The 19,181-nt window shown below is 41.9% G+C and overlaps 3 protein-coding genes across 7 annotated transcripts; all 3 read left to right on the top strand.

Moving 5' to 3' along the window:
- LOC115686507 (E3 ubiquitin-protein ligase HOS1) lies at positions 1-8,808 on the top strand. Of its 3 annotated transcripts, none has more exons than XM_056304508.1 (10): positions 1-328; positions 984-1,371; positions 1,674-1,808; positions 1,903-2,078; positions 2,956-3,093; positions 3,211-3,369; positions 5,948-6,445; positions 6,968-7,105; positions 7,417-8,132; positions 8,267-8,808. In XM_056304508.1, the coding sequence occupies exons 1-10, from the start codon at positions 218-220 to the stop codon at positions 8,439-8,441; spliced, it is 2,634 nt and encodes an 877-aa protein (XP_056160483.1). In that variant the 5' UTR covers positions 1-217; the 3' UTR covers positions 8,442-8,808. The 3 variants fall into 3 exon arrangements, with proteins under 3 accessions (XP_056160483.1, XP_030467691.2, XP_030467690.2); XM_030611831.2 differs by having other exon boundaries at positions 2,689-3,093; positions 8,270-8,808; XM_030611830.2 differs by having other exon boundaries at positions 2,689-3,093.
- Positions 8,809-9,438: 630 nt separating this feature from the next.
- Positions 9,439-14,713, top strand: LOC115686544 (2-oxoglutarate-Fe(II) type oxidoreductase hxnY-like). 3 transcript variants are annotated; one of them, XM_030611880.2, is made up of 11 exons: positions 9,440-9,612; positions 10,295-10,487; positions 10,763-10,843; positions 11,123-11,174; positions 11,597-11,718; positions 12,057-12,157; positions 12,245-12,303; positions 12,614-12,670; positions 12,763-12,808; positions 13,933-14,012; positions 14,615-14,713. In XM_030611880.2, the coding sequence occupies exons 1-11, from the start codon at positions 9,535-9,537 to the stop codon at positions 14,676-14,678; spliced, it is 933 nt and encodes a 310-aa protein (XP_030467740.2). In that variant the 5' UTR covers positions 9,440-9,534; the 3' UTR covers positions 14,679-14,713. The 3 variants fall into 3 exon arrangements, with proteins under 3 accessions (XP_056160667.1, XP_030467740.2, XP_056160668.1); XM_056304693.1 differs by lacking the exon at positions 9,440-9,612 and adding an exon at positions 9,674-9,721; XM_056304692.1 differs by lacking the exon at positions 12,763-12,808 and having other exon boundaries at positions 9,439-9,612.
- Positions 14,714-16,034: 1,321 nt separating this feature from the next.
- Positions 16,035-18,662, top strand: LOC115686537 (O-fucosyltransferase 30). The gene is made up of 2 exons (XM_030611872.2): positions 16,035-16,552; positions 17,050-18,662. The coding sequence occupies exons 1-2, from the start codon at positions 16,089-16,091 to the stop codon at positions 18,107-18,109; spliced, it is 1,524 nt and encodes a 507-aa protein (XP_030467732.2). The 5' UTR covers positions 16,035-16,088; the 3' UTR covers positions 18,110-18,662.
- Positions 18,663-19,181: the final 519 nt, after the last annotated feature.

The following is a 19,181-nucleotide window of genomic DNA, read 5'->3' as shown; positions in this document are numbered from 1 at the left end:
GAAGAAAAGAAAAAGAGAGCTTCTCCGACCTCCAATGGCTGCACCATCGCTTAAGCCCTAGAAAAATCTGGAAACCTCTCTGCTCCGCTCTACACTCTCTCGGTCGGTCGGTCGTCCGGTCGTGCATTTCGCTCGTCCCCTCGGGATCGTCCGCCCGCCAATCGACGCGTCGGTCCGGCCTCCCCTTCCCCTCCGGAGCGCGGCGGCGGCGGCAGAAATGGAGGCGAAGCGGCTGAGCAACGGGCCGGTCGTGGCCTCGCCGGACGGCGGCGGCGGCGGCGCCCGCTCGAGATCTCTGCGACCTAGCTGCAGCAGCGGAGCTGTTCGGGTACGCGCTCGCCTTTCTCACGTCCGCGGAGGACGGACTCTTTAGTGTGTTGTTCTGTACGGACGGCGGTCGTCCGTCGGGAGGCAACGGGGCGCGCAGTGTTTTTGGCTAAGCGTCGTTGACGGCGCTTGTTTTCGCTGTTGTTTGGAGAAAGGACTGCGTTTGGCAGTTCAAGCTTTGTCGGTAATCGGTGCCACCATAGGCTCCGCCACGGCGGCAGTGGCGGCGGCGTTTTAGTGTTCTGAGCATTCGATTAGCGTTTTTATGTCTATAATCGTGCTCATGTCGAACGAGATGCAAGTCTTTGCCCCCTCCAAGCTGCTTTTCCTCCGAATTCTTTCGATGCATAGCTGTTGGGGGAGTCCGAGACTTATTTTCATGTGGCTTAAGGTTGATTTGATTCTGTCGTGAACAATTCGTTTGAGTTGAGCTCATGCATTTGACACAAATGTTCAGCTAGTGAGACTTTAAAACTTCTTTGAGTTGATTTTTTACACGTCGAGGCGGTACTCAAACGATTCTGAAAAAATTGGAATGACATATTGGACTATCTCTGGAATTATGGCATTACATCAATATCTGTTTTTACTTTTGTTTCGAGAAGATTACCTGTTAATGTGGTGTGCTATTTGCCCCCCTATAATTTGCTTCTCAGGAAGCATTGGAACACCTAGCTTCTGTTGATTTGGTAGACTTGTGCAATGAGGCGAAGATTGAGCGGTGCAGGGCGACTAGGGACTTGAGAAGTTGTGGCCGCTATGTACATCATGTTCTAAACTCCTGCGGTCATGCATCCTTGTGTGCAGAGTGTAGTCAACGTTGCGATCATTGTCCGATATGTAGAACCCAAATACCCAAAAGTGGCAACAGACTTCGGCTTCGTCTGTACTACGAGTGTATCGAGGCTGGCCTTATCTCGAAAAGATGTGATGAGAGATTTCAAGAAAGAGAAGATGAGAACCAACTGAACGCGGACGTTCAACGTCTATATTCTTTGTTTGATGTGGCATTGGAGAATAATTCGGCGTCTTTGATATGCCACTGTATCCCCCAAAAATTTGAGTTGCTTTCCTCTACAGAAGTTTGCTTCCACATTATATTATTCAATTTGCTAACCAAAATTTACAGAAACTGGAATTTCCTTAAGAAAGAATTGGTCATTTATGAAAAGCGTTTTACAGGAATTGCAATAGGGTGCTGTTAACATAGACAACAGAAAAACATTAATTCGAGTATTCATCCTTTTCCAAATAACATTAACCTATATTCCCTGATAAGATTCATTTTTCTTTATCCAAAAGCATTTTGTTTGTGGAACATGTTCTCTTTGACAGAAGTTCAACAGATGTTACAGATGTTTGTATGGATGAAAGTGCCGTATCTAGTGATCCTGTCACTGCCTTCTTGCTTGATGAAGTGGTTGTAAAGGATTGGTGCAAGCGAACATTCAATAACATCTTGGCAGAGCTTCGAGGAATATGTATCCTGAAAGACTTTCTGACACATTTGGAATTCCAGTCTAGTTCAACTTTTGTGTTTGGATGTAATTTCTCCTTAACATTTTTGTGAAATAGATAACCTTGAGTTGATGGATATGAAAAGCAGATCAAGTTTGCTTCTCAGGTATTCTGCACAGCTGGCCGGCATGTCTAATGTACTAGAAGTTTTGGAGTCGTCGTTCAAGGGAAGTCTTTCCCCGCAGTTGCATGACTTGCACCATCTTCATGAGAGCATATTGAAGACAAAGCAGGTTTGGTTACTGGAGTTTTCAGTAGTTCACTTGAAAACCATGTTCATAGTTTTCTATGTTACTGTTTCTTAGAGAATTTGTTTTCCAATATTATTGTGGGATAAATTTTCAATCATTGATATAGCTAAATTACACACGGGATATTTACCTATCGCAATTGTCAGCGGCTGGAGAATGCTTGTGTTCTCTAACCAAAAGATAGAGCTGAATGTACGGTCTTAAGTCTAGGATATGCCCAGTACAATCCACTCATATATTACTTTCTAGAAAAAGAAGAACAATCCACTTTTTATAGAACTTGCACCAGGTGGACAATTCATTATAATTACAAATTCTGTTGAGGCACTGGGTGTTTGGACAAATTTAAAGTGAATTTCAACAAGCTGCATTAGCAGACATAAACATTGACATGCTTCGCTTAATTATTATTATGGGTGGAATCTTTGTTACAAGACTATGTAACTATGAAATAGCCTGTCACATCTGAACAAGTACTGAGTTTGGGTATATTAACTGGAGATCAAGATGTGAAATTGTTCCACAGAATGCATTGACTCTGATTTTTTAAGGTGGGAGTAACTTAGTTACTGCTCTTTTCCTCTTCATTCAGCATATGGAGATTATGATGTGGTGCATACGGCATGAATTTTTAGCAACTCGGGGGTCTCGGTATGCTAATTATGAACAATGGCGCACCTTATTCCGAGAGAGAAAATCAGCTGCAATAAAGCGTTCATGGCCTGATGTCGTAAATCTCTCCACAGAATCTGGTGGACAGGAAGGTTCCCTTTTCATTGAAGATGCCGTAGGAAATCTTGAGATAATTGAGGAAGATACGAAAGAAATGGGAGATGAGTCGGAGCTCTTTTCTTTGCAGAAAAGTGGGGCCTCCTTGTACCTCAGGGCTAAGGTAGAAGGGCTGTCTGGATGCTATCCATTTGAGAACCTTCGTGCTGCAGCTGACATGTTATTTTTATATGGAAGTTCTGATTTGGTGGTTGCAAAGCGGGCAATTGTATCCTTCTGTCTTTTGTGTATTTCAATAAGTGATGATGCTTTATTTAATTGCATTTGTAATTTCAAAGCGATGAAGATGCTGAAAAGTGCCCTTTTTTCCTTAATTGGCATATAGTTTCTCTATTACCTCTATGATCGTCACTGGACATTACCTGATGAATGCTGGAGACACGTTGTAGATGACTTTGCAGCATCTTTCGGCGTAACCAGGCATTTGTTGCTGGAGTCTCTAACATTTTATCTCTTGGACGATCACACAGATGAAGCTTTGAAGGTAAGTTGTTGGATGAGCTTCAATGCTGCATATGCAGCTTTCCATTACTGTACTGTTCGTAATTTATTATTGTCAGACATATTAATGGTACTTTTTTCTTTGAGGTGGCATCATTACCAACCTTCTATGTTTTGCGTTTGCACAATTAAACCGGTCAACCATCGGATCTTGTAATAACATCACGAAGATAGAATTTCCAAACATTTTTTGAGTCATAGTGCACAAATATTTTTGCCTTTGAAAATTATGGTTATTCTGATTAATATTTGGTTGTAGAGGAGAGGCTCTGCTGTCAAGTTGTCATTCTATGGCCCCGTTTGGTTCAGCATTTTCAATGCTCATTTGGGCTCTAAAGGCCCTTGGCCAAATGCAAATGGTGTTTGGCAAATTTTTTTACTCACTTTGGGGAGATGCAATTACATTTCCAATGCTCATTTGGCCAAAGCACCTTGAAAGGTCCATTGGGAATGCTCATTTTCGAAATGCAACTGGTACTGTTCACTGGAACTGTTCATCTTCTCCCTGCAGCAGCTCCGGCGGCCGGCGACCGCCGCCTGAGGGCTAGCCCGACCCCGGTGACCACCGCCTGGGGGTCGCGCGACACAGGCGACTGCTGCCTGGGGTCGCCGGACCTCGGGAGTCGCCTCGGTCGCTCGACCTCGGGCGGCCGAGGTCGCACGACCCAGGGGCGGCGGTCGCCGGGTCGCTCGACCTCAGGCGACGCCTGAGTCGCACGACCCCGAGGCGGCGGTCGCCGGGGTCGCGTGACCCGGGCGACGGCCGCCGGGTCGCGCCACCTCGGCGGCGTCGCACAGGGTCGCGCGACCCGGGCGGCCGTCGCTGAGGTCGCGACCCGGCGGCCGTCACCTGGGGTCGCGCGACTCCCGGCGGCCGCCGCTGGGGTCGCGCGACCTCAGGCGACAGTCGCCTGAGGTCGGGCGACGGCCGCCGGCGCCGGATCTGGCTCGCCGGCGGCTGTAGCCCTTCGCCGGAACTGTTCATCCAAAGAGTATCTTTTTTTTGAAAAAAAAAAACCTCTCAAAGCTCATTTGTAAAAAAATAACCAAACACAATTGCATTTTCTCAAATGGCTTTCAAATGATTTTTTACCAAACGCCATTTGTATTTCCCCAAAGTGACTTTCACCTAAAGGTATTTACATTCTCCAAATGAGCATTGGAAATGCTGAACCAAACGGGCCCTATGTATTGAATGGTTCTCCCTTCTTGGATTGAGCTGAACTTTATGTATTAATATTTGGTTGTAGAGGAGAAGCTTTGCTGTCAAGTCATCATTCTATGTATTGAATGGTTCTCCCTTCTTGGATTGAGCTGTAAATGCTATTGATCATGCTCACTAAAAGTTGCACCTCTTGGATTATTCGGATGTAGGTTCTGAAGTCCCTAGTCCACATGAAATTTGTTCCATGATCCTTGTTGATGTGTTATAAATATCTTTGCAGCAAATTACATATTGCCACCCTAATTTTTAGGATTGTTGCAAATTGTTCCATGATGTTTCAATTTTTACAATTTGCTCTAGAATCTTAGAAATCGGTTGCAATGTGTCCTGAGATTGACTCAAACCAAAATTTACTTGAAGCTCTGACAATGTGATGGTATGTGACTGATTACGTTCGTCTATATAAGTATGTACCTATTGAAAAGTAGAGGAATAATTCAGAAATATGTCACATTTGAGCATGTGACTAAAGTTCCAACGAGAATTTGATCGTAGTCAATGCCAAATGCATATCGATATATACATGTGAAATATATATTTTTGAGTAATCCCTATATTTTTTTCTCACATAATGTATAACCAATCTCCCTTCTGGAAATAGTCACGTGTTGTCATGTGGTCAGATACGTGAGAAAAATTTGGCTGCAGTCAACGCAAGAGGGCACATTGCAACCAATTTCAAAAGTCAGGGGGCAAATTGAAAAAATTGAAATTGTCAGGGGGCAACTTGCCACAATTCCAAAGAATTGGGGGGCAAATTGTAATTCTCCCATAGCTACATTTATATCTACGCAAAATTTTCAGTTCGAGAACAAATGAAAATATTTATTGTTACAAGGTAATAAGGTGAAGTCCTTGCAAGCAAGTTAATCATTAATTACAAGTGGCTTCCGTTGCAAAACAGAGGAGTTTCTTTAAAGAAGGAATGAGATAGCAATACTCTTCTTCAGCTTGTTCGTGTTTCAGGTGATTGTAATCTTTGGATGTATTAAGAATCCTTTTTATTGAAGAGGGCTAGTCTTTGGTGTCGCATTTGTCAAGGAGTCATTATTTCCGGGACAGTGCAAGTTGAGTGCCACCGAAGTTACTGAAAGCGAAAATAACAAAAATCTTCAAATATGTCTGCCAGCAAGTGTTAGTGAAGTTTCATATTAATTTATTGGCCTTTTGGATACTATGGTGATTTTTTGGGGCCAAAGAGACTATGGAGATGTTGAATATCATCATCTTTTCATTTTTAGGAATTTGGTTGAGATTCTACTGGTTTGTTTCTTTTGGTCGGAAAGATTCTATTGGTTTACAGGCTAATATTTATTCCCAAATTTACACTTCTTAGGAAGCTTGTCACCTTCTTCCAGAGATCTCAGGCTCAACAACTCATCCTAAGATTGCCCAAGTGTTGTTAGAGAGAGGAATGCCAGATACAGCCCTGATGGTTTTACGTTGGTCTGGGCGTGATGGTGGATCACAGTTAATCTCGCTTCCTGAGGCTGTTACTGCAATTCGAGTGAGGGTGGAGTGTGGGCTGCTCACTGAGGCATTTACTTATCAGAGGATGCTTTGTTCCAAAGTCAGGGAAAGGAAGCTTAAGTATGAAGCTGCCGTTGATCCTTCCAATACCGTTAAAGGTGAATGCAGGACTTGGGTGGAATGGATGGAAATTTTAGTCACTGAAATATGTTGCCTTTCCATTAGGAGAAAGCTTGTAGATCGAATGATAGAGTTGCCATGGAACTCTGACGAGGAGAAGTATCTTCACAAGTGTCTAATGGATTATGCATCTGATGACCCTTCAACTATCATTGGAAATCTTCTTGTTGTTTTCTATCTCCAGGTAATCTAGTGGCATTTTGACGAAAGTGATAATTGAGTTTCGGTGTCTCAATATGATTCTAATGAATCGCCATTATTTGCTGATCACTGAGAATGAATATGAAATGTCACTCTTGAGTAGTTTGACTACTTAGCTATAGGATATTAAATGCAAACAGTTGCTTCACTTTATCTCTCTGATTAATTTGTCAGATTTCGCTGATGCCATCAATAATTCTTTGCTACCAAATATTAAATTTCTGTGTTTCCATCTGTTGGATGTTGGTTTGTTCCGCTGCTTTTACATCATCTCTAGAAGTCATTCGTCCCTTGTAGGTAGTTCTATTTTATTTTTTTGGTGGGATTTTTACCCCATAGGTCCAGGATATATCAGGTTTGAACCTGGGTCTCATCCTTGGCCCGTTAACCCACTTGCCTCTGGCCATTTGCCTGGCTGTGAGAGCTAGTTTAGTTATTTCTTCAAACAAGAAAACTGTATGGCTGTTTTGCCTGATTCCTACAAATCCCTTGTGTTCCATTGCAGCGCCACAGGTATTCTGAGGCATACCAAGTTGATTGTGAACTACAGCGCCTGGAGCAGGAATTTGCATCGACCACTTCAGCTAGTCAAGACATATTATCTAGAATGGAAGCCGCTAGTCACTGGAGAACAGAGCTAGTGGTAAGCAGTTTGTAGTTGACCTTTTAGCTTCGTGTTCGAAGGTGGCAAGTTGTTGGACAGGTGCTTCGGCTCTACTAGAGACAAGACTCCAAGCATGTGAAGCCACCTTAGGTGGATTCTCTTAGTAAGCTAAGTTGGCACTGACATATTTTGCAAGATTCCTAAATGGGAGGTCCTTAGGAGTAGAAGTCTTCCTTTGTTGCTTGATGCTTGTTTCAGAGTGTTCATTTTGCATGTTGTACCGTGCGCGGAAAAAATTGTTTGTTGTCTCTACTGCTGGAGAGTAACTAGCAATTGCTTGTACAAAACAGGATAAGTGTATAGAGTTGTTACCAGAGGTGCAGCAGCAACAGATAAAGAGTGGAAAGCTGCCTGACATAGCCGTCACCTCTGAAGATGCTCATATGCCTGAAGAATGTAATCTTCCTCTTGAACGAAGGCCTATTCCTTACAGTTCTTCAATTCCCGTAGCTGTGGATTCTTCTGTTATATTGAACGAGGTCATGACGCCTTCCTCAAAACGATCTGATCTGGGGAATCCTATGAAAGTACTCGTGTCCAGCACCAATTTTGCAGTTGGACTTGGTAACACCGACTGGTCTTCAGTTCCAGGAGAGTCATTGCTTTTGAATACAGAAAGAGGCTCAAATCTTCTTGGCAGAAGTTTAAAAAATGATACGTCAACATCTGGAGCTTTTGATTTCAAACCTGCCTCACCATTGCAAAGGTTTCCTAGAGGTTCGCCTAAGTTTCGTCAAAAGAGTTGGCCCCAGGGCAATTCGCCTGATCATATTTCGTCAGCAGTAGAAGTAAATGGATTCGGCGACCAAATCCAGAGAAGTAGTCATTTACACTCTCAAGCATCAATGGCGAATCCTCAGTCCTCACCTGCCAGCCACCACAGTCTATTGAGAAGTTCTAAGCAGGACCTGCACAAGGCAGTATCTGGCAAAAGGGTCCATTCAGAGGCCGACGGTTTACCTTGGAATGCTGTTTCTTCAGATGATCTAATGGACATCTCTTGGAGGTAATGCGATCGCTCTCCTCTATTTCTTTGAATATTTTGACTCTTTTCGTGCCTCCATGTTGCTTTTGCGCTTAACCGCAGATGTTATAATCGGTCATTTGATACATCTTGATGGTATGCTTTCTAACTCTCAGCAGTGGTGAGAGATCTTTTGCGGTTGAGGACGAGAACCAAGCTCGAGCACTGAGATGGAGATCCGATGAAACTAGTGATGAAGAAGAGGAACCGCATCAGCAGAGATCTGTGGGGACAACTCCTTACCGAACTCCTGTCACTGCAATTCGAAGAAGCAGATTTGCCAGGAGATGATGATTGCTTGGATTCATTATGCATCAAGCTTCCTGTTAACTTGCGATTGTTCTTCCAGTTTGAAAGCGGGACAAATATGAAGCCGCTGTAACTTTTGCCTGAAGTGGGTTCATGCCAAACTTTTGCAGCTTCGACTTGCTGAAGGAGCTGCGACTATGTGAGTCCTTATGTGTAGTTGCCCCCCCCCTTGTCTCCGGCGTGGAGTTCTTAGATATGGAAACGAGCTCGAGGGGTTGCCATGTTCTTGTATCTTTAAAGTGACTCATAGCACAAGGCATTTTGTGCCGGTCCTGGCAATTTTTTTTGTGAACCTGTAACCGGATCGAGTGCCTTGAGATCATTTTGATTGAGAGATTTTGAAGGAGAATCTCGCGTCTAGGGCGAATCAGAGCTTTTCTGGTGCTGTTGTCTTGATATTGGCAGAAGTAGATCAACATGGAGTCACTTGACTCCATTCAAAAGCATATTTATTAATTCGAACATATCAATTGCGGGCAGGGATATTGCATCTTCCTGTCTCATCATATTGCTGCCTCGTGGGTTTTGTTCTTTCTTTTCTTTCGAGTAATCAAAATTGTTCATTTTTATTTTTCTTTCGGCGCCAAATTACGCGCCCATTGGGGTCAGTCACTGCACTAGCTAGCTGTGTGATGGCGGCGGCGGTAGTGGCAGCGGGCGGCGGCATTGGTGATTGGTCATTGAGCATGGTGGTTGTTGTCCAGTGAATGGTGGGCAATGGTCTGTAGATATAGAATTGTAGCTTCGAGCAGGAAATGAATTTCAATGACGCTAAAGGGGAATTTATTTCGCGGATAGACTTAATAATTCTTCACATTATTCGCCCTTAAAGAGAAAATGAGGACAATTTGTGGTAGAAAATAGAATATATGTTTGGCACTCTTGTTCAATTCTCTATACTTTCGAAGGAAATAAAATATGAATCCGAAAAGAAGAATTTTCTTTTTTTGGTCAAAATCATTTCCATCGCCTCTTCTTAACTTGAAAAGTCAAACTCAGGATAATAATCTCTGCACATTTTCTTCCACTTCCCCTCGTTCCGAAAACACGCCGTCGGTGTCGAAGACACAAAATCATGGCGACGGCGCTGAAACTTCCGATCATAGACCTGTCGTCGCCGGACCGCCTCTCCTCCGCCGCTTCGATACGCCAGGTTTCTTCTCGCCCGAGCGCTTCGCGAACCGGCTCGTTCCCGTGTTTCCCCGTTCCCGTTTGCTTGTGTCGGAGCAGAACGAAACCCGTGGTCTCGTCGTCTTCTCGGGGTCCCTGTTTTTAGCTGTGTCCGAAACGAGCCAACCGCTGGCGGTCTTCGAGTTCGTCGGTGGCTGGGGACTGACGTTGTGTGACCTTTGTATGCGAAACTGCAGTCAGCGTCATGGCCACTGCTGTAGTTAACATCATTGACATTGTTGCAGTTGCACCTGTAACGGTGTTTTTGATCGTTTACCTAACACTATGTTTGTTGGGAGGGATTTTGGGGGAAGAGGAAGGGTTTTGCACGATCGATGTTTGAATTGAGGGAAAGAGACGGAAAGGAGTAGAATTGATGAGTAGAAGTTATTCTCCTTTTCCCATTTATACCCTTATTCTACATCAATTTATAAACGCTTAAAAGACTGGCATCCTTAATCACTCCGTCCAAATTGAGTATAAAGATTATTGTCTTAAGAGAGTCTCTCCAGTCATTTCATGTGATCTAACTTTATAGTGCAAGGAACAATGCGACTTGGTATTCAGATTGGCTCGAATTACTCTTTTTTGTTCATTTGGTTGTGTGTGTGTGAGAAGACTTATCTCGGAACTGAGAAGTGTGTGCATGTGAATTTGGATTGCAGGCTTGTATAGAGTATGGCTTCTTTTACCTAGTGAATCATGGCGTCAAGGAAGAGTTGCTCGCCAAAGTGCTTGAGGAAAGCAAAAAGTTCTTCTCACTCCCCTTGGAAGAGAAAATGAAATTGGCTCGGAAGGAACATAGAGGCTACACGCCATTGTATGCTGAGATCCTTGACCCTTCCTCAAACTCCAAAGGTCTCTCTCTCTCTCTCTCTCTCTCTCACCACACACACACATGGGCAGTTGCATTCCGTGGCATCTTTGGTTAGACTTGTTAGCCTTCCTTCTAAAATCAAGTTACTTATCTTTTTTCTTGAGGATTTGTCTAAAATTTTTTGAGCTTGGTTGTGGGAACATACATGCTAATGGATATGGGAATGTATTATATTGTACGTGTTTCTGGTCGGTTATCCATTGTTAAGGACAGAAAAATAGGTTGGTTATTACTCACAGGTCTGTGATTCCATTAGGTGACTCAAAAGAGAGTTACTACATTGGCCCTCTAGAAGATTGTTCGCATCAAAAGAATCTGAACCAATGGCCTCCTGAAGGTATGGTTTGTTGAATATATTTGCTCCTTTCAAATGGACTGCTTTTCATCTGAGTATTGTATGCAGTAGTATTATCATGACAACATCATTAGTAAACTGCGTCTCACTGTGATCAACTATACTATTCCTCTAACACCATTGTGCTCAACTTCGTTTGCATCATCATCATAAGTGTTATCCAGGTGCTATGCACTATTTGACATCTAATAACAAATCATTAAATGCGGACTTTTCTATAAGCAGTGTTTGAAGTTTCTTTCCCCTTCTAGTGAATTCCAGATACGATGCCATCTTGGAAATCTACAATGGAATCCTACTACAGAGAAGTAGAGTAAGTTCTTAGCACTTGCTTATCGTTGACGCAGTTGCATGTTGATCAACCTGGAAGTGGTTCCAGTATTGTTCATTTAGAGCTTGTACCTAGTGATTTCGTTTTCCCAAATGGCCATTCTTTGCAAAATTCTAAGAATTTCCATCTACTATTGGAATTTTTAGACTAGACAAATATCCTTAATCTATTTTAAGTGCAAACAGATATGTCTCGCCAAGTTAAATGGCTTCTGATATTAGTTCTACTCTAGCTTTTTTGCTATGTGATATTTTGTTACTCGGGCGTAAATTTTCAGAAGAATGATGTGGATCCGTTTCTTGTTCACTGCGTATATTTCTGTCATTGGTTATCTCTCTTACATGATGGATTTTCATCTTTACCATAACCTACTATTCTACTGCTATGATGGAATTTTTTACTAGGTCTGTGGGGAGAAAGCTTCTCTCTTTGATTGCTCTGTCACTGAACCTGGAGAATGACTTTTTCGAGAAAATAGGGGCCTTAAACAAACCTAGCGCATTCCTTCGTCTTCTACACTATCCAGGTCCAGTGGTGCACTCATCTCTCTGATTTTCATGGCTAGTGAGTCAATATCATTGTCCGTTGCCTCGGATGAGTTCTGAACTTATTTCAATTCCTATTGAACTTCAACTGTGCATGACTGGCTAGATGATATGATGAATCAAGAGGAAACTCATATAAGCAGTGTTCTTCTAATATGAAATGTGAAAAGATGATCTTATGGCATCATAATCAAGATATAGTCTAGATGTGAATTCGGTAATGCTGATGTCGTTTAGACTTTTAAAATAGCATGGTTGTTCTTTTGCATAGAAGCAAATGAGAACCCAAAGTGACAATCGTCCTGGAACTAATTTCCAGATGAAGTAATGATTTCTAAAGAAGAAATTTATGGTGCATCTGCCCATTCTGATTATGGAATGGTCACTCTACTGGCAACTGATGGAGTTCCAGGACTGCAGGCATGTCGGCTTTAATATACTTGAGTTTTCAAGCACGATTATCTTAAATGTTTGTCGCAGGGACAAATTAATGAAGCTTGTCTGCAGGTCTGCAGGGATAAAGATAAGCACCAGCGATGCTGGGAGGCTGTTCCTCATATAAATGGGTGAGTTTGTTATCCTCAAGCAATTTATCTCTAGAACTTCAGATGAATGATGACTTTGTCTTGGTGAACTGCTGATGATCCATTCTGTAGATTAGCCAAAGACTTCCAGCTCTCTTTCTGATTAGTTCTGTTGTTTATTTTACTGTTTCTCTAGTATCTCTTTTGGTATCTTCACTTTTTACGAGTACAACAAGCAGAAGACGATGAAAGAAGCATTAGCATAGAAGTGCTCTGTCTTGCTGCTACTCTCACGATGACTGAGTTGGCTATTCTTTGTTTTGATATCAACAATATGAAAATGATTTTGCAGGGCATTCATCGTAAATATTGGTGACATGATGGAGAGGTGGACTAATTGTTTGTTCAGGTAATCAATGAAACTAGAAAAACTAAATGTAGCAAGTGTTTTCTAGAAGATATAATATCTTTTAAATTTTAAAGTTTGTCTCTTACTCTCAGGTCAACACTTCACAGAGTGATGCCAGCGGGACAAGAACGCTTTTCTGTAATTTACTTGTCTGCTATCTGTTCGCTTGTCATTCTTCAGTTTGCAAGTTCTAAGGCATTGTGTTTACACTTATCCAATAGTAACTGGAAATAGTATCTGCGAATTGACAGGATATTATTTGATCAATACTTCTGACATGCTCCTGATAAGGCAAATGTCTTTCAGCCCCTCTTCTTGAACTGAATATAAAACTAAGCTAAAGTCGTTTCTCATGCTCAAGAGCCCAATAATAGCCAAAAGGAAGTAATGGAGTGGAAGCCATGTCTATTTCATCATAATTTCTTTATTACAGGAATGTGATTTCTACTGAACTATGCATTTTCATTCTCGTTGCTTTTATCACATAGAAGTTGTCAAATTTTGAGTAGCATCATTTTGTTTGTATGAAGGATATTTTCCTCTTTCCCCCTGAAACCTGGTTTAAATTGGCTTGTAAAGTCACGTGTTAATTGAGTTTTATCGTTTAAGTTTTTCGTGTGTGTTATGTGATCCTTTTGTTGAATGAAATCATATCTCGACCTTGATTGTTGATTGCTCTAATAGTGGAGATTTTTGGGCTATGATAATTCAAATGCATGAGAATGTTGCTCACTACCCATTTCTAGAATTTCCACATTAGAAAATACTTCCAATCTCCGAATTACGTCCCTAAGGATTCGTTTGTGCTCTTGAAATCAGCGCAGGAAAGCAATAAAGTTTTCCTTGCGCCATCTTTTTCTACTGGCCTTTCAAGTTTTTTCAAGTTTTCTCTCTTAAGTAGATGCATACTTACTAAATACCACTTCAGGTTCCTGGTTTTTCTTGTTTTTCCTTACTTTACTTCAAATATTTTACTTAATGGGATGAAAGTCAGAATCTTTCTGTTTCGTCTAGAGACTAGAGTCCATGAAAAGAGCACTAACTGAGTGGGTGGGCCATGCAAATGATGAATTCATCAAGCCTAAATTTGTGGTGATGTAGAATATTGTATTTTATTGAATGTGTAGATACTAGAATTTTGTTTATTCCGGTTTACCTATTAGTATTTTGAATAAATTCTCTCATATTGTCAGAAAATCTTCTTAATTGTAGGGGAGACTATGGTAAAACTAACTGTTAATTTGAAATTGCATCCTCTGCAGATGGCTTTTTTCTTTGATCCAGATGAAGATTGTGTGGTAGAGTGCTTAAAAAGTTGCTGCAGCGACTCGTTTCCTCCAAGGTATCACTGCAACTGCCCGTGCGGTGGTATTCTTCGTTAGCATTATTGACCTAGCAATTACATATTTTATACCCGCCACCGCATCAGCAAACTAGCCTGTTTCTGACTCATACAAATCAACACCTAGAAATATATAGCAAAAATGACCTGATAGGTTCAAATTGCAACTAAATGGTAGCAAGATTTTTGTAGCTGGAGATGCATAAGTGGTAGTTAGCACAAATTATTTTCTCCGTATATCTTCTTTCTTGGGAGATTACACATGTATAAGGATTCGTTATAAAGCTTCGTCTCGGCGTCTCGTAAAATTGTTCCTGAGAAGCAAATATCAATGGATTGTTATAGTATTATATGGATGCGAAATTATAGTTACATGCAAGTGCAATATTGTCCTTTTTCACTTACCTTAATAAGCATGTGGCTTGTTCTTGCTAGGAAGTAGGAAATTGCTGGCTGTTGACATTATTTGGGGCATAGCAATCTGTGTGGGGGAAAAAACGTATTCGAGTTTGGTGTGATATTCTTTTTTAGTGAAAGTGCTTCACTGGCGTTCTGGATGGCCTGGAACGACAACTTTGATTGAACTTACTTCATGTGCGCAGGTTTCCTCCAATCCGGAGTGGAGAATACTTGAGAGAACGGTTGCGGCTCACATACGGGTCGTAGCTTAACGTCCTGTCCAATCAAATGGAGGTTTCCTATGTAAAGCAATCGCATGGAGTGTTAATAGTAGACATAATACAGTTCGACTAGCTGCTAGACACTTCAACTTCTACTTGGACACCGTGCATATCTGTGTCCATACATGATCAGCAAGATGAGTAAGTGTCCAATTTCACTTCATTTCCTCCTTTGTCTTCTCGGCTCTTGCCCTTGGTCACAGCTCTCTCCTTCATACGAATAGCTTTCTCTCTCTCCCCATCTTGTCCAACTTCCTTTGAAATGATGCTACGGTGACAAATATTAGAGACAAGTTCAGTGTTGTCCTAACGATTGTTTGCTTGTTGGGATGTGCCACTGCGTATAGGGACATAAGGGCTAGGCCTATAATCTGGAAAAATTATCCCACGTGCACTGGTAATATTTTAATTTTTTTTTTTTTTTTTTTTCGAATTTTTGCAACTGGCTACGTTGTTAGCAGTTTTCTGAAAAATACATGGTATTTCATAATCATCAATAAAATAGGGGGCTTTCACATATTGATGAGCGAAAACTTGGAGACTTCTAATAAGTCAGTTTTTCTAGATTGATGACAGAATCTGTACATCGATAATAGTAAGTTTTCAGAGAAAATATTTAAATCTTAATTGGTGATACTGATCACAAGTAGTCATTAGTAACTTACTAATGAAAACTTAATTTTGTGCTATCGGCTTGTTAAATTTTCATTATCAATAGTAAAATTCAAATGTAAGTCGGTAATTCACTGATCAAATAGATATTGGTTATCCAAATTAGCTTTTTCTTTCCTTTAAAAAATTTACTTTATCTTTATGTCATTAATATTGATGCATTTTCATAAATTTCTGTAAAAATTAAACAATTGAGTCCTAACGCTTGGCAAATTGTTGCAATCGATTCCTTATGTTAACTCGGCCCATACGTGATGTATTTTAATCATTTCTCTCTCCTACATGGCAACTAGGTCAAAGGAAAATCCTCCACATCAGCAAAATGACGTCATTTTGAATAATTTACATATCCAGAAACAACGCCGTCTCTTCTCTACTTCGTCACGTTTGCAGTTGCATTCTCCTTGTTCCCAAATCGACATCACTAAAACCCTAAATAGGGATAACATGATCAATTAGGTCCGGCTTATTTTCTGTTGACCTCTTGTGCACATAAAGTGGTATTTAAAGTTCACATGAAATTAGCTGAGCCGCCTAACCAGGTTTAGACGAGCTATGATGGGCGGGCCGGACTCAGCAAGGAATTAATGGTTCAAATCAATCTATCATATGGGCCTTGGGCCCGGGATGGCCCATCGGGCTGTCAGCCCCCAATTTCGGATCCGGTTTTTGGAAAGAGCGACTTAAACGGGCATCATCACCGTCGTCACTCTCGCCGTCGAAGATGAACGCCATCGTAGCTCTCGCCGGCCGATCTCCGAACCCATGGCCGAGGAAGAGATCCGGCTCCGCCCCACGATCTCGCTCTCCCCTCTTCTGCGCAATCTCGCTCTTCGCCGTCCTCTTCTTCCTCGTCTTCTTCTACTCTTCCTACGCTCGCGCCCCCACTTCGCGCCTCCTCCGGGGCTCGCCCGAGGCGCCGCGCCCCTCGCGGTGCGAGCCCCGGGTCCGAGCCCTGGGCCAGCGGTTCCTGTCCTACGCGCCGCACAGCGGGTTCAGCAACCAGCTCTCCGAGTTCAGGAACGCGATCGTGGCGGCCGCGATCCTCAACCGGACGCTGGTGGTCCCGCCGGTCCTGGACCACCACGCCGTCGCGCTCGGCAGCTGCCCGAAGTTCCGGGTCCTGAGCGGGAGGGAGATGCGGCTCGCGGTCTGGGAGAGCGCGGTGGAGCTTCTGAGGACTGGGAGGTGAGTGGGGATTGCCGGATTTCCGTTGGTGCGGCGATGGAACGATCATTGTGTCGTTTGCTCTCTGTGCTGATTTCGCTAACTTCGGAAGATGCAATTTTTATTACAATTTCACTTCTTTCTTTATGCTGACTTAAGATTTTCTTTTGGGTAAGTTTCATGAGCGCGTCCTGCAACTGAGATGAAACATGTTAATTAGCTATCTTGAGTAAATTTGCGATCTTTTCTAGGAGTCTTTTTTTTCCTCAGCATCCTCGCACTGGTTTAGGATTTCAGTTGTCTGAATTATCTTTGGCGCCCAGAGAAATTGGTTAGAAGTGAATTTGCTGCTCATAATTGTCCATATCTTTGGTCATCAGAAGGGTTGAGAGTCTCAGGCAGGGATGATTATGGCCTTCTATTCTCAATGCTGAGTCTTGTTAATTTGCAGTTGCCAAAGGAAGAAAGAGTTTTTTTGTCTAATCTTTTTGTGACCAAGGTTCTTCGTTGTATTTCAGGTACGTCTCTATGGCTGACATCATTGATATTTCGTCCTTAGTTTCTTCTTCAATGATCAGAACAATTGATTTCCGAGTTTTTGCATCGATATGGTGTGGAGTGAATATAGACTTGGCTTGCAACAGTGGGACCGCTGGCGAGTCCCCTCTGTTTGCTAGCTTAAAGCAATGTGGATCATTTCTCTCTGGGTTTAACGGTAATGTAGACGAGTGTTTATATTCTGTGGATGAAGACTGTAGAAGTACAGTTTGGACATACCAAAATGGCAATGACGGAGAGTTAGACTCATTTCAACCCGATGAACAGTTGAAGAGGAAAAAGAAGATAACATATGTTAGGAGGCGTCGTGATGTGTATAAGGCTCTTGGACCTGGTTCTCAAGCTGATTCAGCTGCTCTTCTGGCCTTTGGAAGCCTCTTCACATCTGCATATAAGGGTTCGCAGCTTTACTTTGATATTCATGAAGCTCCAAAGGATCAGAGAATACAGTCGATAATTGAGAAAATTGAATTTCTCCCCTTTGTCCCTCAAATTCTCAGCGCTGGAAAGGAATTTGCTCTTACAACCATTAAGGCCCCTTTTCTTTGTGCGCAGCTGAGATTGTTGGATGGGCAATTCAAAAACCACTGGAAAATTACTTTTCTAACCTTAAAAGAAAAGATTGAATCTTTGAGGCAGAATGGACCTCTGCCTATTCATATATTTGTGATGACTGATCTTCCTGAAGGTAACTGGAGCAGAACTTACTTGGGAGATTTGGCCGGAGATGTTGACAATTTTAAGCTTCATTTTCTGCAAGAAGAAGATGAGCTAGTGATTCGAACAGCAAAGGAACTTGCAGTTGGCGGGCATGGCCTGAGAGTTGGGCTTGTTGCAAGTAGTTTTGCACGAATGGACAAACTGAAAAAGCAATGCTCTCCTCACAAATTAGCTGATGTCCTTCTGTACATAGAGGAAGTGATATGCAGCTGTGCTTCTCTAGGTTTTGTTGGTACAGCTGGATCGACTATTGCTGAGAGCATAGAGTTGATGAGAAAACATGATGTCTGTTCAAGTTGAGGCTCGCTTCAAGTCCAAACGATTTGATTGGAAATTTTGCACTTCGTTGCTTGATGTTATGCATTGATATTCGAGAGCTGGTCACGGGTTTTGTTATTTGGTGGGTAGGTCTCTTGATATTGTGATTTGTGAGCCTTGACTCTTTTTCTGATGGATGGTCTGCATGATATTCGTTTTCACCGTTCTCAGCAATGCACACGGCATGCCCAGTTTGAGTTCTTGGTTCACTGGATGTCAGTGTTGCATAGTTGAAGATATTATGCTTGCTGCAAGATTTGGTCATCAGGGATATCAAGTTCTTCAAGAATCTAACTTCATCCTCTATAACAAGGAAAAAGGGTCTTCTCCAGTTTCTGTAAATTAAAGGCCATTACAGTTATTGTTATTACTGGCCTGTTCCGGTTCTTTGCTGGGGAGTTGCAAGCAATCACAGCTCAACGTGTGCCTTCTTCTCTTTTGTGCACTTCACTGTGGCATTCGATTTATTCATTGTAAATACACACATTCTTTTCTTTTGGTACTTGGGATGAATGTTGTTGTTTTCTGCCTTTCACCATCTTCTGCATATATACTGTGTCAAGTACTAGAATTTCATTAATTTTTGCTATAAAACTGATTAGAGGAGGCCAGGCCACAGCTGCAGCGATAATGAATTTATCTTGAAAAGCTGGATGGGCAAAGGAATTTTTTGGGAGGGGCCCTCGACTCGTTTAGGTTTCGTTTGTTTCGCAGAAAATAAATAATTTGAAAAAAAATTTCATAAAAGTAATCGTTTGTATCGTTCGAAATAATTAGTCAATGAAAAATGTTTTCATTATCAACAACAATTTATATATAAATTTTTACGTGGACAATTAATATATTTGTCATTCAATTATTTTTATAAGCGATATAATTGATTATTTTTTAGAAAATATTTTTTAAATAATTCATTTCTTGCGAAACAAACGCCGGGAGAAAAAATCAGGAGACGTGACGCTTATATAGAAAACGTGAGACCGTGTTGTGAATTTGGGGTTGGCCGAGGAGATAATCATGAAATTGCCACTCTCTATATGACTATTCCAAAAAC

Source organism: Syzygium oleosum, unplaced genomic scaffold, assembly GCF_021117445.2.
Source record: "Syzygium oleosum isolate NSW1041296 unplaced genomic scaffold, Sole_v2.1 Sole_v2.32, whole genome shotgun sequence".
Taxonomy (NCBI): domain Eukaryota; kingdom Viridiplantae; phylum Streptophyta; class Magnoliopsida; order Myrtales; family Myrtaceae; genus Syzygium; species Syzygium oleosum.
Note: the sequence above shows the minus strand (reverse complement) of the source record. Positions and strands in the feature narration are given on the sequence as shown.

Coding starts and splice junctions, on each gene's coding strand:
- LOC115686544 (XM_030611880.2), top strand. CDS start 9,535: ATGGCGACGGCGCTGAAACTTCCGATCATAGACCTGTCGTCGCCGGAC. Junction 9,613..10,294: donor CCGCCGCTTCGATACGCCAG/GTTTCTTCTCGC, acceptor TTTGGATTGCAG/GCTTGTATAGAGTATGGCTT. Junction 12,158..12,244: donor ATGGAGTTCCAGGACTGCAG/GCATGTCGGCTT, acceptor GCTTGTCTGCAG/GTCTGCAGGGATAAAGATAA.
- LOC115686507 (XM_030611830.2), top strand. CDS start 218: ATGGAGGCGAAGCGGCTGAGCAACGGGCCGGTCGTGGCCTCGCCGGAC. Junction 329..983: donor GCAGCAGCGGAGCTGTTCGG/GTACGCGCTCGC, acceptor TTTGCTTCTCAG/GAAGCATTGGAACACCTAGC. Junction 6,446..6,967: donor TTGTTGTTTTCTATCTCCAG/GTAATCTAGTGG, acceptor GTTCCATTGCAG/CGCCACAGGTATTCTGAGGC.
- LOC115686537 (XM_030611872.2), top strand. CDS start 16,089: ATGAACGCCATCGTAGCTCTCGCCGGCCGATCTCCGAACCCATGGCCG. Junction 16,553..17,049: donor GAGCTTCTGAGGACTGGGAG/GTGAGTGGGGAT, acceptor GTTGTATTTCAG/GTACGTCTCTATGGCTGACA.